Here is a 16,611-nt window from a genome sequence, read left to right on the forward strand (position 1 = left end):
TTGAAAGCTACCTGCCAGATTTTGTGCATAGGTAGTAGTAATTAGAATACAAATATATTCTTTTCAGGATATAGAACCATCAGGCAGCTGAACTGTATTCTTTTGCATATCCGTGGGTTATACTGTGAAGGAACCTAGTATACCCAACGGGAGCGGGGTGGCAAAGGACCGGTGTGTTAAAGCCAATTATGTATCATACATAAAAGTGCACGTTAGCTACTTGAAAAAATTCACATTTATTTACTGTCAAACCGTGTTAAACTTTACACTGGATATTAGTGATGGGTTCATTATTAACAGGTTTACACAAAGGGATGAAAAGAAAAGCAGAACTTTGCTGAAACAATTTACATTTCACTAGAACTTTATCATAAAATAAATTAATTACTAAATATAGGCAGAAGGAATATGGAAGAGTAATATTTATGTTTTATTTTACTTTTTAAAAAAGAATAGGCACCTTTTGTTCACTAGAAAGTTTGTGAGAAGTGCCCCGTGCCCTCTTTGCCCCCTGTTCAAGAACAAACAGAGGGGTGACGAACAATCTTTCTAGATTTCACCACATTTGTGCAAGGCATGGCATAACTGGCTTCAAAGAGTTTTTTCCCCATAAAACACGTTCTTTTGGCCATAAGAAATTTAAATGTAAGAATAAGGACTAACTTGTCAAAGCAGAACACTGTATACAGTGGAAAATAAGTGAAAATGGGTAGAACTTACAATGACAAAGTGTAAGAAAAAACATTTGATAACATATGTGCAACCAAGAGCTTTACACAATATTTTCTCCAAACTGTAAAATTATTTTAATGACAATTATATTTCAGTTGGACACAAATGTATTTATTTTACCCTAGCAATAGAACAAAATATAATTTCTTTAGCCATTTTTGAATAGGTCATTTTACAGTTGAGGAAACATATGAAATAAGGCCTGTGGCTTGATTGCTAGTGGTTAAACATGTTTTCAATCTTTGCCTTAATGTAAAAGGTTTGCAGTTAACTGCAAACTGATGCAGAATATCTCTCCTGCTTTTCCAAGTCTTGTCAGGAACAGTAAGGTACAGTAAATTTGTCCCACAGGATTTTAAAGCCTACGTCTTGTATATAATACAATGCAGGCCTACAAAAATGGTGCAGCCATATTTACAAATTTAGTTCACAAACTGCTGCAGTAAAATGGCTGGAAAGTTTTGTTTCGCTTGTTTCACAATTTCTCTAAACAGCAGCAGAATCTTAAAATACCTGGTTGGCATCTCTTTTCTTTGTAACAAATAATTCATTTTAGTATACTCTGTGTATATACAAAGTTTTTGTATGTTATATAAAAATTCACAGAACTGCAAGGTTCAGTCATCTTTTTTACACTGGAGAACCACAGGTCAACAGAGCCATCTCTTCAAGCAGAGTTTGAGGGAGCTGTATCAGGCCATGGAGCCTGTCTTTATTTACTAACACTTGCATGGGGCCGCTGGAATTCCTTAGCTGCACTATTAAAGACTTGTCACCAGCTGCATTTGTCCTTCTCTGACATCTCCTTCTGGAATACACCCTTCTTTGTTAATGGGGATTATGTAACCATCACTATTGCCCCTGCTGATCTGGTAGCACATCTGAAGCTGATGGCCAGCTCCAAGGTTTGGCATGCTCTTATAGTAAATGTCCTCGTTTTCACTCCTCCTGGATGGAGACAGGTCTTCTTCCATGTCGGGGCTGCTCTCCTGATATGGAGAGTCTCTAAGGTTGGGCATGCTTGTGTAAAGAGAGTCTCTGTTGGGGGACTGTAGGTGGTCCTCGGCCTCGGCTGTCAGCTGGGAGACGTAGCTGTCAGTCCCCTCGGGCTTCGCTTTCTTCTGGGGTTGGTACAGAAGGGAGTGAGTCCGCTGAGGAATGAGCGGCGCCTCGAGTTCTTTGTGATGGAGCTCCAGCCCTGGGTTGTCACTGTGCATTAAAGACGAAGCATCTGCCACAATAGCGTCATCTTCGCTGCTGCTGCCTCCAATCACAGGTTTGACTGGTAGTGTGAGCTCGAGGTTGTGAGCCTTGCTGCTGCCCCGTAGGTTGTTGTGCACTAATTCTGAAATGATCATTTTCTCAAAAGCGGTATCATTCAGACTTAGTCCACAGTCCACGACTTGCACGCTGTCATTATAGTCCCCCTTGCGAAGTGAGTAGCTGTTGTTAAAATTACCATTTAGCGGTAGAGTATCCATGGCACTTGTATCCCTGGCATTGTTCAGTGAATGTCCTGAAACAGAAAAGGGAGGGGTTCGGTTACTGCCTCTGTTCCTTCCTCAAGAATCTTTACTTCTTTTGTACAAAACTTTTTAATGTCGTTCAGGACAAAGTTGTATTTGAAAGCTAACACTTGGAAAGTGCCAGGCATTCCTGCATTCCCAACTGTAAACAGTTGCAACCCCTTAAATAACAGGAACAAGTGTTAAAGAATAATACTATTTTCCTGGGAGGGAAGATGGTATGTATACAGAATGTTGCTTTATCAATTTCGGGGAGACAGTAGTTATGAATTGGTTTTTGGTCAAATCTCTGACACTCTTATAAAGACTTCACTCCATGCCCTTGCATAGTTAATGCAAAGCAATTCATTAGTGACATTTACATTTTAAAGTACGAGACTATGGTTTATAAAAATAAAATTAACAGAATTTGTCCTAAACAACACTAAATTAAAAAGGAATAAGTCACATACAAAAACCGAAGGCAAATGTACAACATAAACCCACATAACTGGCAAGCAACTCTTTAAACAACATTCTAACATTTCCTTTTTCTGGAGATGAAGTGAAAAAAAAAGAATGAAAAAATGGACAGACACAAAGAATTCATGTTAAACAAAGACAGCCGTCTCTCATACTGACTGGACCAGGGGCCCACAAGCACCATCCAACAACACGATAGACAGCAGGTGGAATGACTCACTTTGGACAACTCACATCATGTCTGTCTGCTCAGGCTATCTGGCCTAAGAGTAGCTGATATATAAAAGAAAGTAAAATGATTTATTGTAACATGATGAAGAATTTCTAAGCTTCTCAGCAACTTAGAGCAAGGGTTCAACAAATTAGATTACCAGCAATAGCAGCCTTTTACTTTTTCATTGAATATTTCTTATTATTTTGAACTTTTATTTGGTACTAATACTCTCGCTAATAGCAATGGCCCCAGGCTCCTATTGGTCAAAGTTTGCCTGCAGCCCTGCAGTCTGCATCAGTCACAGTGACAGCACCGAATGAACTAGCAGAGTCTACCGTACGATACTGGCCCACACACACCATGGGCATGGAGGTTAAACGCAGAAATGTTAGGAGATTTCTTAAGTATGGGTCACAGAAATTAAACCAACAATAAATATCAACTGTGGAATGGGAAAAGGGTGTCAGCCTTGGCTAATATATTTTTATTTCTAAAGGAATGAAAGATTGGATACATCTGCTGAAGATATGAAAAGAGGTTCAGGAGGAAAAAAAATATGGTAACATGCTCTCTTTGAATCAGAGTTGTATTTTTCTACAGACACATAAACATGTAAACTAAGACATCACAGTGCTTCTTAGGCAGATGGAAAAAAAAGGTTTTAGAGAAAATTAAATGGTCTGTACCATGGAAAGTTAGGTTAGTCATTCTCAAAATCCTAGAGAAAAAAATCACTTGTCTACAGATAGGTCTGGAAAAAAAAAGAATGAAATGATGTTATCGAAATGAAACTGACCACTGTGAGGCTGCTGCATTGTATGCAAGGCTTGGAGGAGTTTAGGAAAAAAATTAATTCTTTGAAAAAATAGGAAATTTCCCTTTTTAGTGCTCACTCCACTCTTAAAGCTGCAGATTATCCTAGAAAACTCAATGTCATGACCAATAAATACCTAATAAACACTCAATTAATTATCATTAGCAGAAAATGAGAAAATGGGGGGTCATATTTATTATTGACTCATGTTATTTAAAAAATTCTGATCCAACTTCTACATTTGAAAAGCTGACCATTCGATTTGTATCATGCTCCAAGGAACGTCTGACAAAATGAAGTTATGATAGTTCTTTGCATGGCTTCCTTTAGCCCCGTTGACACAAATCTCCAGCTTTATAAATTTATATATGTGCCGCAAACTTTAGAAGATCTACTACTAGGAAACGTTTGATGTTTTAAATTATAAGTGACACGAGGATCAGTTGCTAGCATTTGCTTCCTCTGTCGAGGTTTGATCTTGGCCATTGCCATTTTTCTTTTTATTGTTGTTTAATAAATATAAAAATATATACTGGGTAATCCAAACAGTGTTTTCTATGATATACTGCAGATTTAAGCATATCTTTGGCTGGTTTTGAAGAGGCAACTTTTTCTGCCCAAGTTCAGGTAATTCACTGGAAGACTTTCCACAGCCTGTAGCAAGATTACTGTGGGAATGCAGAAATGATAAGTCAATTATTAAGCATTCTGGTTGACAGTACCTCAGGCTTTAAAGAGCAAATTATTTCAGCATTGCATGTACTTAAGTATGGACAGCATTTGCTACAGACCTCTATTACTGACAAAAGGCAGTACATATAGATGTACTGTTTGAATTTGGAAACATTTGAGTTGCAAATTGTGAACCACTTGCCCGCTGAGTCTACTTCATGACTGCTAGTTATGTTTTAATTGTGCCGGTTAAAAATCATGCTGAAAAAATTTACATTTGATAGGCAAAGTTAAGTTTTACTCCCATACTTGTCTCTCTGTAGGTTGCTAGAGGAAAGCATAAGGAAAGTAAGAAAAACAAGAGAATGAAAAGAGAAGCTGCAGTTACGTTAAAAAAGAATGTCAAGAAAAAAAAAAACGGAAACAAAGTTGTGTTTAATTTAGTGGCAAATATCAATCACAAATAAAGATTATATGCTAACTGTAATTATGCACTAACTTGCACCAAACTCTTGAAAATTCTGTTAATATTAAATATATATATATATATATTTTAAAATAAGCTATTAGAAAATACAGTAAAATACAGGATGGGTTAGTGACAATCTCTCCCCCTCCCCCAATAAAAAACTATAGGTATAAACTGACTAATATTAACTTTATTCTTAAAGTTTTTTAAGAAGAAAGAAAAACTACCATAAAGCTGCACTATACTATAGTTTGGTTACATTGATAATGCTGGATGTAGTTTTCTATACCTAGGCATCCAAATTATTAGCTAAGTCATGCCAGAAGCAAACTCCGTCAGCAAGCTTTAGAGTCAACTGAATAGTATATTACATAGATAGGATACCTCTAAATGATATAAATCTTGAAGATGGGCTCTCAGACCATGTGATGTCAGTCCTGTAATAATATATTAAGATTTATGCCACCTGTGTCAAAAACATGGATAATTATTGGTAAATACTATCATGACTGAATTTTTACTATAATATAGTGCAGTTTTAGAAGCCTGGCATGGGCAATACCATAATGCTTAACTGAGAAATTAAGGATGTAATAGTAAGTATATGGCAACTTGAGTGTTCTAGAAAGAGGGCAAAGATCAGAGTTCTGTTTAGCAGCAAAGAAAGATAGTTGTATTCGTAAGTATAAGCACACCTGGTGAGTTAAACACAGGAGCTGAAGGGGCATTACATACAACTGTTTCAGCGAGCAATGTGTTATAGGGGTTGTTAGTGCCGTGGGGTCGAAGAAGAGGGTTTGTTAGTAGGTAATTGCCAGTCATTCCTAAAGCAAAGAAACAGAAAAAAATACATCAGTTCTCTTATTTTAGTGTTGCAGTTGCAGTAAAGTACTTTTCGTATTCATCAAGGGTAGTGGATAAGTTGGCAATGGAAAATCTGCTGAAATTTTCTGTCTGTATTTGAACTACTAATTTGAAGGAGAAAGGGAAGAGGGAAGTTAAATTTCAGCAATTCACAGGTGCTTTCTATGTCCCCCAAGTAAACACCTGCTGAGGATGACATTTACTAATTTATACAAAATCACTGTTAAACAAAAATGGCAATTAAATGCACAGAGATCAACATTATGTTTCAAGATGTTACTGCTTAATATTAAAAACCTAACCACTGAGGCCCAGAAGAGGGAATCTCAAACTTTCAGAATTTACAGGTGTGGGATTATCCCTCATGAAAACATCGGTGTTAATACCAACTCTGATACAAGCAGGAGGAAAAACAACTTTCACAAACAGGTAAAAAGTATGACACATTGCACCAAGCTTCTCTTAGTAAATGCAAGAGAACACATGCTGAGGGGAAAAAAGAGACTGTGTATAATGAATTATTAGACCATTCACAAATCCTATCCAACAAGAATTCTCCTTCTGTAATCTTATTTGCCAGGTTTCAAAAATGAATCATTGAATAATTCATTTCCTTTTTGATAGTCATCTTAACAGAATTAGGTAAAACATCAGAGCAATGGAATAAACACACATTTCACTCATTCTAATTGACAAATTACAAACCTTTCAATACATATCAAACATGCGTTTTGCATAGCTAATGTAATTTGGCTAAAAATATTTTAAAATTCAAGTTGGTTTTGATGCCATACATGTGCTTTATTTCATTTTAAACCAGAATCTCATCAGAACAATGTCAACAATGAAAAATGTCTTTCATACAACATTGTGATAAAATATAACATATATTACAAATCAGTACAACAAAACTGAAATTACCTGGATAAATTACCTTTCCAAGAATATATACAATAATATATGATTTTTTTCAAAATAAATTGAAATTTACTAAACTTGTACTCAGGAATATGTGTCTGTACATGTACTTGTGCCCTTATCTGGCTAAATTATTCTATTTGCCATATTATTTTAAGTTGGAATTATACTAATTATGTGATAAGTTTAAGGCTATAATTGTAGATACATTAAATAATAACAATTCAAATATAAAAATTACTTTGTAAATTCTCATGTAGTTTAATTATGTGTTTATGAAGAGTTAGTATAAATGTTTTGACATTTACTTTTTACTTTTTTTTTTTTTGCAGTACGTGGGCCTCTCACTGTTGTGGCCTCTCCCATTGCGGGGCACAGGCTCTGGACGCGCAGGCTCAGTGGCCATGGCTCACGGGCCCAGCCGCTCCGTGGCATGTGGGATCTTCCCAGACCGGGGCACGAACCCGTGTCCCCTGCATCGGCAGGCGGACTCAACCACTGTGCCACCAGGGAAGCCGTACTTTTTACTTTTTGAAGGAAACGTAAAAACAGAAGAATTTTACAAGTAAGAATTTTCACTGCAAAACTGGCACTGTTTAATGTGAATAGTAGTTATTCTAATTATATTAATGTTTTAAGAAGAAAACTTTCATAAATGTACGTTTAGAAAGAAGAAATCTGTATTCACTAGGAAAACATTTTAATCTGTGGCAAAGCATGTTCTCAGAAATTACTTTTTCCAGCCTCACTCTGTTAACGTGGTATTTGAAATCATACTTTTTGCATTACATTATTGAATAAAAAGAATTTATATGTACTTTAATAAAGGATAAAAGATGACTCAACAGGTTTAAGAGCTTGTGATATAAACCCATTTGAGAGGAAAATTCAGCATTTTCTCTAGAATTATTGCAAATTGGCAAAAGGCACAAAATTTAAATTGTAAACTGAAATTTTCCTAGTAACTGACCTTGATTAAGTGTTGAAGTGCTATTGATGTCACCTGAGATAAAAGAAGATTCAGATTGTTTTCTCACAGTGTCATTCCACATCCTTCTTATACGACTCTATTAACATAAAATAGCAAGACATATGTTATGTTAGTTTTCCCAAGCTTACCTTACATTAAAGACACACAAAGATGTACCCTAAACAATCTGTGCAGAATTATCTTTTGACCTTTTTTAAAAAAAAATGTGTGTTGATTCTGTTCTAGAACTAAGGAGGTCTATACTCCTCTGTTGCTTCTCTGCTAAGGAGTATTTAATTTTCCAATCTTAAAAAGAGTGTTCACTTATTGTCTTTTTTTTAAAGTGGAGATGGCTAGTTAGTCAACAAATGTTTACTGAATGCCTACTGAGTCCTGTGCTATGTGAGCTTAGGATATCTAATGATTATGACATACTTCTTAAAAAGTATACCTCTCAAAAAAGGATGTTTACACCTAAAGAAACACCTTGAAGACTTAGGAAGAAATTAAAACCAAAATACTAAGAAGGCAAGTATTTGCTACCTAGATCAGTATAATGAGGAGACAATTAGTACATCTGAACAGAACATGTCTCAGAAGGCTTTCCATAAAAAAGATTAATTAAAGATGCTGTCAAACTCTTTGTTACCTGTGTGCCAGAGGAATACCGAGCACTGGTTCTGGTGGTGGACGCCTTCACTGAACTGTGAGGGCTCTCAGTTGGGAGGCCGCCGCAGCAATACGAGTGTCTGAAGCACTTGCCATATTCTTTTCGTACCTGCATTGAGTAACCACAAGACCAAGGGATTAATATAAACATACTTGCTCCTCTCTCTCTCTCTCTAATTAAATGAGCAGACGAGACAAGAAGTCCCACTAACACTTTTCTGTGAAGATTACAAAGTCAAGTTCAATTGAAACTGGTGAAATGGTAATCAGAAAAACACCTCTGTCCACTAGACTGGCAAGTAGGATCTTTAAAGAGTGATATCATATGTAGAAATGCTTTATACCCTGTTTTCATTATGTAAATGTTATTTATGAATACAATGGTAATATCTTAAAAGCCTTATTCTAGCTATAGCCTTAGTAAACCCAATTTTCTATTTCATGCTAAGAAAACAAGATAAAAAATTTAGTATTTTCCTTGCTTAATTACATTTAACCACTTGTAATTCAGTCATTTAAGGCTTATATGCTTTGTGTCCTCTTAGATAGGTCAGTACATAAACTCCTTTTACTAGATTGCATGGTGTTGCAGGTGACCTCTTCATAACGAAAGACTACTTTGGCACAAGAATAAAGGAAAAAAAGTCCTTTGATACATATGTCATTAATTAGGATGGAATGTTTTCTTCATTTTCTGATGTGTCTAGCTCTAACATTTAGTGTAGAGAGTCTAAGATGCCTATTCACTTCATTAGCACACAAGGGAACTATTTAAGCAATTTCCATTCACATTAATGAGTTACCCATGTAATTTCCCTTTTCCCCTGAAGCTTGGACATATGAATAGATAGAAAAGTTGTCAGGCCTAAAACAAAGTTGAAACTTTAAAAAGTGAGGTCCAAAGAACTGCTAAATAATAGTGCCCCACTTAGGTGGTCAAGAATTGGGAGGAGGGCTTCCCTGGTGGCGCAGTGGTTGCGAGTCCGCCTGCCGATGCAGGGTACACAGGTTCGTGCCCCGGTCCGGGAAGATCCCACATGCCACAGAGTGGTTAGGCCTGTGAGCCATGGCTGCTGAGCCTGCAAGTCCGGAGCCTGTGCCCCGCAACGGGAGAGGCCACAACAGTGAGAGGCCCGCGTACCGCAAATAATAATAATAATAATAAAGAATTGGGAGGAGTGGGGGAGAGTTCTGGATTCTGTGCAGCTTTACTGGCATATAAACAGGTTTCACTGAGCCTAAGAGCCAGACTTTGAAATTTGAAGAAGGAGAGGCTGCATAAGAAATTATTTTTTCTAGTAGGTTACATAAAACACTCAAAGGCTTCCCCCTCCCGAATCCCCCCGCCATTTCTACGCTCAGTATCTGCCTGCAAAGGCCAAAACTTTGACACTTATTCCTTGGGAAATTAGAGAATTAAAGTCACTAATGACCTTTTAAATCTAAGTGCACTTTAATTTTCATCCTCTTAGCTTTATTTAATTATATCTATTAGAACAAATAATAATGGGGTTGAATTTTCAAAGCATTTTCTCTGCCTAAGTATGCTCACTCAAGCAGTTAGAACCATGATTTTAACTAAATCATCTTATATTCTTAACAATTCATCCTGGCAGCACCCAATAGGACATATCCAAGACTAAATAGACTTGTTCAAAAGAAATGTAACACAATGATTTTAAAATGTAATTGTTAATTAAAAAGCATAGCAAAATCTCTGTAAAATTAATATACAAACTCTGAGGAAATAATGATGACCTCATCCTTTTTCTGCTAAGTTTATGCTTTGTCAAAAACATTTGACAGAAGGTATGAATATGTGATTATCTACATGTATATAAAATGCTCATCTATGCAGAAAATATATAAAAACCAAAGTAATTACAAGGTTATACCTGTATAATGCTTAGAAAGTTAAGGTTCAGTGTTATTAAATAATACATGATACCTCACAAAAAATTTCTGCACACTTAATGGCTATTAACTGCTCTGAAATCCTATATATCCAAGACAATGGCAATCAAAATGGTATTTTATCCAAATAATACCCTCTGGTGTTGGTTTTGCCTAATGCCTATATTGCTGTGAATGTACATTATCTGTCAGTATTCCACATTCCACTGTCATTATCTCACAATTATAGCTTATCAGAACTGATGGAAGTAACAACACTATCATCTTGTCAGTACTGAAAACATAATATTTTTCACTTTCACAACTCTATTTCTCTGTTCAGTTTAGTGACCAGCTAGTAATAACAAAATAAAAAGACTACATTAGATATGCAGACAGGGAAAGGATGATACGTGGTGATAGGCACAGACATTTTAAACTTAAATGGTAGCTAAGCTATTCTCTTAGGTTTAACGTCTTGTAATAGACTAAAATTTTTCACCTTCAACTTTAATTTTTGAATCAGTTTTGCTGACTCTACTTAACATTAAATCAGGACAAAATAATAAGATGTGAGATATGAAATTGCTGGGTTTTAAGATCTTTCAAAATTACTCTGAAGACAACATTGATATTCATTTTTTTGTATATCTTGTGCTTTTAAAATTTAGACCATTTATCCTATACTCAATTTTGTTTTGAACCACTGCATTACTTTTATTGAGCAAAGAACAAGATTATTTAACTTTTTATTTTTCTTGTATAACCTTTGCACAAAGCATTTTTGTCGACTCCAAAGAAGAAATCTTAACATAAGTATCTAGTTTGTAATATTCCCAAATTGACATTCAAGAGATGATTGGTATTGACACATTTTACATGTGAAGCCTGAGCTTCCTGACTTTCATTACAATTAATTTATGATTAAAATATTATGTTATTAATAATATTCCAGTTGTAACTTAAAATCTTCCCTATTATATGTATTATTTTCAAATCAAAGAACAAGTTAAGCAGAGCCTCTAAGTGTTTTCACTTACTTTCTTTTGGAGAGCACAGTGAAAGATGAAAATGAACACTCCCTGGAAAGCATTAAAGATGGTGAAGAGATAAGCCATCACAATAGTCTCCTCATTAATAAAAAGCAACCCAAATGACCAGGTTAGGCCAAGAAGACACAGAAGAGCGAAAGCGCCAAGCACCCAAGACCTGAAAAAATAAAGTGAATTTCATTGACAGGTTCAATGAGAGAACAACACACATCACACTTAAATATTAACATATCAGTAGTAGCAGTTGACTTTATGTTCACATTCAAATTCAACAGCATTTTGGCTTTAACCTTTCATTGATTAAAGAAAGAACAATAGCATTTAGTACTGCAGTCTCCAGTGAAAACAGCAACAGCAGGTATGACCTTTTCTTACTCAGAATAAACAAGGTATGAAAACTATATTAAAATACAAGGTGTAAAACATCCCCCGTGACTTTATTGTCTTTTATGTGCATTTTGGTAAAAGAAATTAAGGAGTCCTTAATTAGTTTACTCCTATATTTTTATTCCTGTGATGCACTCAAGACACTGAATAATGTGACACAAACAGAAAGGTTAAATGGCAGATAATCACTTAACACCTAAACTTCAGATTCTAAGAAACTAATCTTAGGTGAACCTAAGGTTTTATAACTGAAGGATGAAGAAGCCTAGCTGAAATGAGACAAAAACATGAGAACAACTTCAAAATAAAATCATTTGGGAGAGATTTCATCATGAATAGCTTAAGGAGAAAGAAACTGTAGAAAATAGGACGGAATGAGAGGATTTAAAGTCAGTGCATTCCATGTCTAACTAATGATCTTACTTGATAAATGGCTTATTATCTTCATAGCTAGAAAGCATTATAAGCAGAAAAGAGAAACAAAATTATTAGACAGAATTAAAATAGAAAGTAATAAGAAAGCATTTATATATTTTTACAAAATTAGTCAAAATTAAGAAAGTCAAAATGCAGAGGCAAGCAATTAAAAAATAAAAGCATATTATAGATTAAAATATTCTAGCAAATAAGATATTCCAAAATAATTATAAAAATTAAGGGCAATTCATGATATTGACGGATTTGTAAAAACTATAAATCATGCCATAAATTTGTTAATGTAGGGTTCTACCTTACCCAGGTAAGTCCGTATTATAGTAGCCATCACAAACACGGTAATTACTGGTGTAGATGAGAAGACAGAAAGAGGAAAAGGAAGAAAAGAGAGAGATGCTAAAGATTAGCTCTCTCTCTCTTACCATGCAACATGCAATGAAGCTGGCACTAACCTATCTAAAACTTTATCTAATTGAAAAAAAAAATTACCCTTACTATAGATCTGCCATTTTTAACATTAAAAATATTTTCCACATCCCATTACAACCAACTTGAACAAAACCTCCTCAAATTTTAAATTAACTCATATTTTAAAAAATTACTCTGAAAATGCTTTTATAAGATGACTTAGTGAATCAACAGCTATCAATTTTTTGTTAATTAGATAACATTTTTTCCATTGATAGGATATTGCAGTTTTTTTCAACACTGAAATAAAGTAAACATTTATTTAATTATCATGAAAACAACAGACACTCTCCAAGTTAACAATAGTAATGGAGTAAATTCTCTTAGGAAAATAGGATTAGAAGTAGAAACTGCTCAGAATCCTTAAATAAATCAAAAAGTCATTTAACAAAACAAACTTAATATAATCATATCAGTCATGCAAACAGGAACATCATTTTGAATTGCATTTTAAATTCAAATGAAATTGCTACAGTGATATGGAATTTCCACAAAGCCACTGAAACAATTTCTTGGCTTTAGAGCAAGACAGAAATTATTACCTAATTTTGACCAATGTCTGTGACATGGTAACAGTGAGACTCAACCTTGATCAGTAAAACTGCATTCTGAATAATTTCTACACGTGAAAGATGGTATTCATGTATTTCCTGTGGAGAATACCTTTCACTTAGTTTGTCAAGCAGTAAAATTAAAATACGAAATACTTACTTAATGTTTTCCAACCTGCTAGAATCTGGTTTCAATGTGTTTGAGTGCTTCACCATTTTGCACAATGTGATCACCAGGAAGATAATATTTAGCTGTTACAACAAATAAAGAATTAGATCACTATGACAAAAAGTAAAAATTAATACATTATTACAAATATATTTAATGGGTTAATGCAGTTAAATATGAATAACACGAGTATATGGTAGACACTGATTCAATTCTAGTTTATTTATGCAATGATCAAGTTGAGTCTAAATAAAAAAATACTCTGGCTACATATGATCGATTTTTTAATAGATCATTTGACATGAAATTGAAACCTCATTAAATCAGTATCATGTGGTGATGATTAAATAAATTAGACAGCCTAAATTAGTTTCTTTAGCTAGAAGTACTCCAGGGCCTAAAAACCATCAAATGAAAACATAGAAGTGAATTCCATAGAAGGAGCATTTACATCATGCAGCTTATAATGGAAAGATCCCTGAATTTGGGACCCTAAGACTTAGTTGAGAGTCTAGTTCTTGATTTTGACTGATTAAGTGAGGAAAAATAACATTTGCATACTCTTTTTGTAAGGTAATGGTGAAGATCAAATGAGATAAAATATATGAAAAATGTTAGCTGGTTATATAAAGTAAGATAAACTTTAAAATATATAAATGTATTCGCTATTTAAGTGTTAAAGACCATCATTTCTTTCTTCCTGATGTCTCTGTACTGTACGGAAGTAGGTAAATTCCAAAGGCTGTTTTGAGTCCCTCTAAACACTCAGTTGTACAAAGAATGTAGATGCAACAAATGCCAACTGGGGAAGATAGAACCTGACATGGAAGGACAATCTGGCAGGTTAACTTGAGAGAACTCAGAAGATAAGAGTTGTGTTTTGACTGAGGAAAGTTAAAGGTTTGTAATTTGCATTTGCTTCTACCGAAGCCTGGCAGAATGCTGGATGGAGTGAAGGCAGTTCCATTTTTATGCTCTAAAAATAAAACTATGCTAAATCGCTCCTGGGTTTTTTTGACATTTTATTTACTTCAGATTATTACTTTAAAAACGACAAAATGAAGTTATTTTGTGAGGATTAAGTGATTTAGTGAAGGCACAAAGGGTATATTCAGAAAAGGACCCGTTTATATGTAGAGACGAAAGCAATTCCTTGGTAGTAAATAATCGACATAACTTTGTTACAGTAACGTGATTATTTTTACTGAGTCACAATACCATCTGATAAAATGATAACATTATTTTCCTCATTCATCACCACTTCTGATTTTATAATTAGGAAAAATGATGTAAGGCAATAAAGAAAATTTCCAAGTCCTTCCTAACGAGTTTAAGGAAGAGAGCAAAGGCTTTAAGCCGTGTATCAGTCATTTTGTCTACTGTGCCTTGTTATTTCTCTTAGATGTAGAATTTCCTCTTAAGGACTAAAATAGGCATAATTTCCAAGTGCTGGCAGACAGCATTCCATTAATTACTTGAGGACAAAAGAAGCTCTTTGCTTAAAAAAGTAGTTAAAAATTAATTTCTTAAAATACTTGTCTAGAGAAAAAGTAAATAAATTGGTAAAAAAATGTCTAGCTTTATATTCCGAAGATTATAAAGTCCAATTGGTCATACATAAATAAAGGCTTACATTTCCAGGAATATTCCAATATGATTCATTTCATTCAACAAATATTTATTGACCTTACTGCTCCACACAAGAATGTGCTTATTGTATAGGGATAAGACACAAATTTTTGCCTTTGAGAAATTAGGAAGATCTTTCTGACAGTACAATGAATACTTAATTTGATTTTAAAGAAGCATGGTACAGTTTATCTCTAATTTTTTTAAAGGCAAAATCAGTAGTGCTTTTACTTTTTATTTTATAGAACAGTAAGCCTTAACTAGGACAATTTAGGAATGGTTAAAAACAAGTACTCCAAATAATACTAAAAACAAACCAACCAACCAAAACCCATATAAGGAAACAAAGTAGTTACAACTCTTATGTAAGAATGGCTGCCTTAACAGATTCAGAATCAAAATCTTATAAACCTCCTGACCCTTCTTTCTGAATGTCCTGACAAAATTGTTTATTTCTTTTATTACAAACTTCCAGACCTAGGGTTGCCCTCTACCCCAACACCTTTTGTTAAATAATTTTCTGACGCACAAAAGGGCCACAATTTGGAGCTCATTATTTTCTAAGCATATTACTTATCCCCTCAGGAATAAAATAATAGTAGTGGTAGTAGTACATTCAAGTAAAGAAAAAGAAGTTATTACCCACCACAATGTCTAAACCACAAAGAAAGTAAAGAATGTGAATGTGAAAACATGTGGATGTATCAAGTATTATGCTATAAAAAGAAAATGAGCACAAAATGTGAACTCCTGGGGGTTACATCCATCCAAACATATTTTTCAATGAGGAAAAGCCAGGCCAAAAAAAAAAAAAAATCAGTTATTTAAGAACTAGCTCATTTTCCAATAAAATTGAAATGAAAATGAAGTATACCTATGTAAAAATAGAATTAAAGCTTAAATATGATACAAAGACATTTGTTTCTTGTTAAGACAGAACTAACCAACTTGAAAATGCCACAGAAAACATATTTCATTTAATCCTTAAAAAAGAGACTGATAGATGCATCTCTCCTCATCCTACGGAAGTTTTTAATGTTATATATGTGTTCAGTGTTTCTTCCTAGCTACAAAGATAATACAGACACAAGACATAAAGTTCAGAAAATTACAGGGAAAAAAAAATACCCGGCCCACAACATATAATCCTATCTCCAGAAGTAGTAGGTAGCACTTGGATAACCATTTTACAAATCTGTGATGTTAATTATCTTGCCAAAGAATACTTAGCTACTATAATGTCAATGCTGAGATTCAATATACTGTCTTCTGGCTCCATGGCCCAGTCTTGTCAACAAAATTAACCAGTTTATTCTGGTTGAGAAAATTAGGAGTCTTTTAACAAACCAAAGATATACTAGTTTTGTATTTTTTAAAAAAAGGTTCTATAAAGAGTAATCTAATTTACCACTCAATCAGAGATGACCAATGAGTTGAAGATATAATATTAAATTAATTAATACATAGAACACACTATCAAAGAAATCCTAAATGACATACAAAGGTGTGCTCTTCAAATGATTTCCACTTGATGGGCTTGCCATAATAACCAATTCTCCATTTCCTTTGCAAAACACTACCATCCCATAATCAGCAAATAGCTCAAGTCCACACACTTCTATTCCCACTAGCCAAATCGTACTTTGAATAGTTACTTATGTTTTCTTAATCCTGTCTGTGCTAGTTATATTCATACACAGCTAAATATCACACAAAC

At 34.3% G+C, this 16,611-nt stretch overlaps 1 protein-coding gene across 42 annotated transcripts in view; it reads right to left on the bottom strand.

The window, feature by feature from the left end:
- Window positions 1-217: 217 nt before the first annotated feature.
- Window positions 218-16,611, bottom strand: part of ADGRL2 (adhesion G protein-coupled receptor L2) — a 626,947-nt gene continuing 610,553 nt past the window's right edge. For 10 of the 42 annotated variants that reach the window (XM_067043727.1, XM_067043739.1, XM_067043748.1 and 7 more), the window contains 8 exons: window positions 13,257-13,348; window positions 12,378-12,422; window positions 11,244-11,412; window positions 8,291-8,419; window positions 7,642-7,738; window positions 5,585-5,713; window positions 4,730-4,747; window positions 218-2,248 (listed from right to left, as the gene is read on the bottom strand). In XM_067043727.1, the coding sequence (XP_066899828.1) occupies window positions 1,494-2,248; window positions 4,730-4,747; window positions 5,585-5,713; window positions 7,642-7,738; window positions 8,291-8,419; window positions 11,244-11,412; window positions 12,378-12,422; window positions 13,257-13,348 (1,434 nt within the window). In that variant the 3' untranslated portion in view covers window positions 218-1,493. Of the gene's footprint in view, window positions 2,249-2,940; window positions 2,994-3,619; window positions 3,686-4,695; window positions 4,748-5,273; window positions 5,356-5,584; window positions 5,714-7,641; window positions 7,739-8,290; window positions 8,420-11,243; window positions 11,413-12,377; window positions 12,423-13,256; window positions 13,349-16,611 lie in introns of those variants that run through there. The other 32 variants (XM_067043848.1, XM_067043845.1, XM_067043840.1 and 29 more) reach the window with 16 other exon arrangements.

This window comes from Kogia breviceps, chromosome 1 (genome assembly GCF_026419965.1).
Source record: "Kogia breviceps isolate mKogBre1 chromosome 1, mKogBre1 haplotype 1, whole genome shotgun sequence".
Lineage (NCBI taxonomy): Eukaryota > Metazoa > Chordata > Mammalia > Artiodactyla > Physeteridae > Kogia > Kogia breviceps.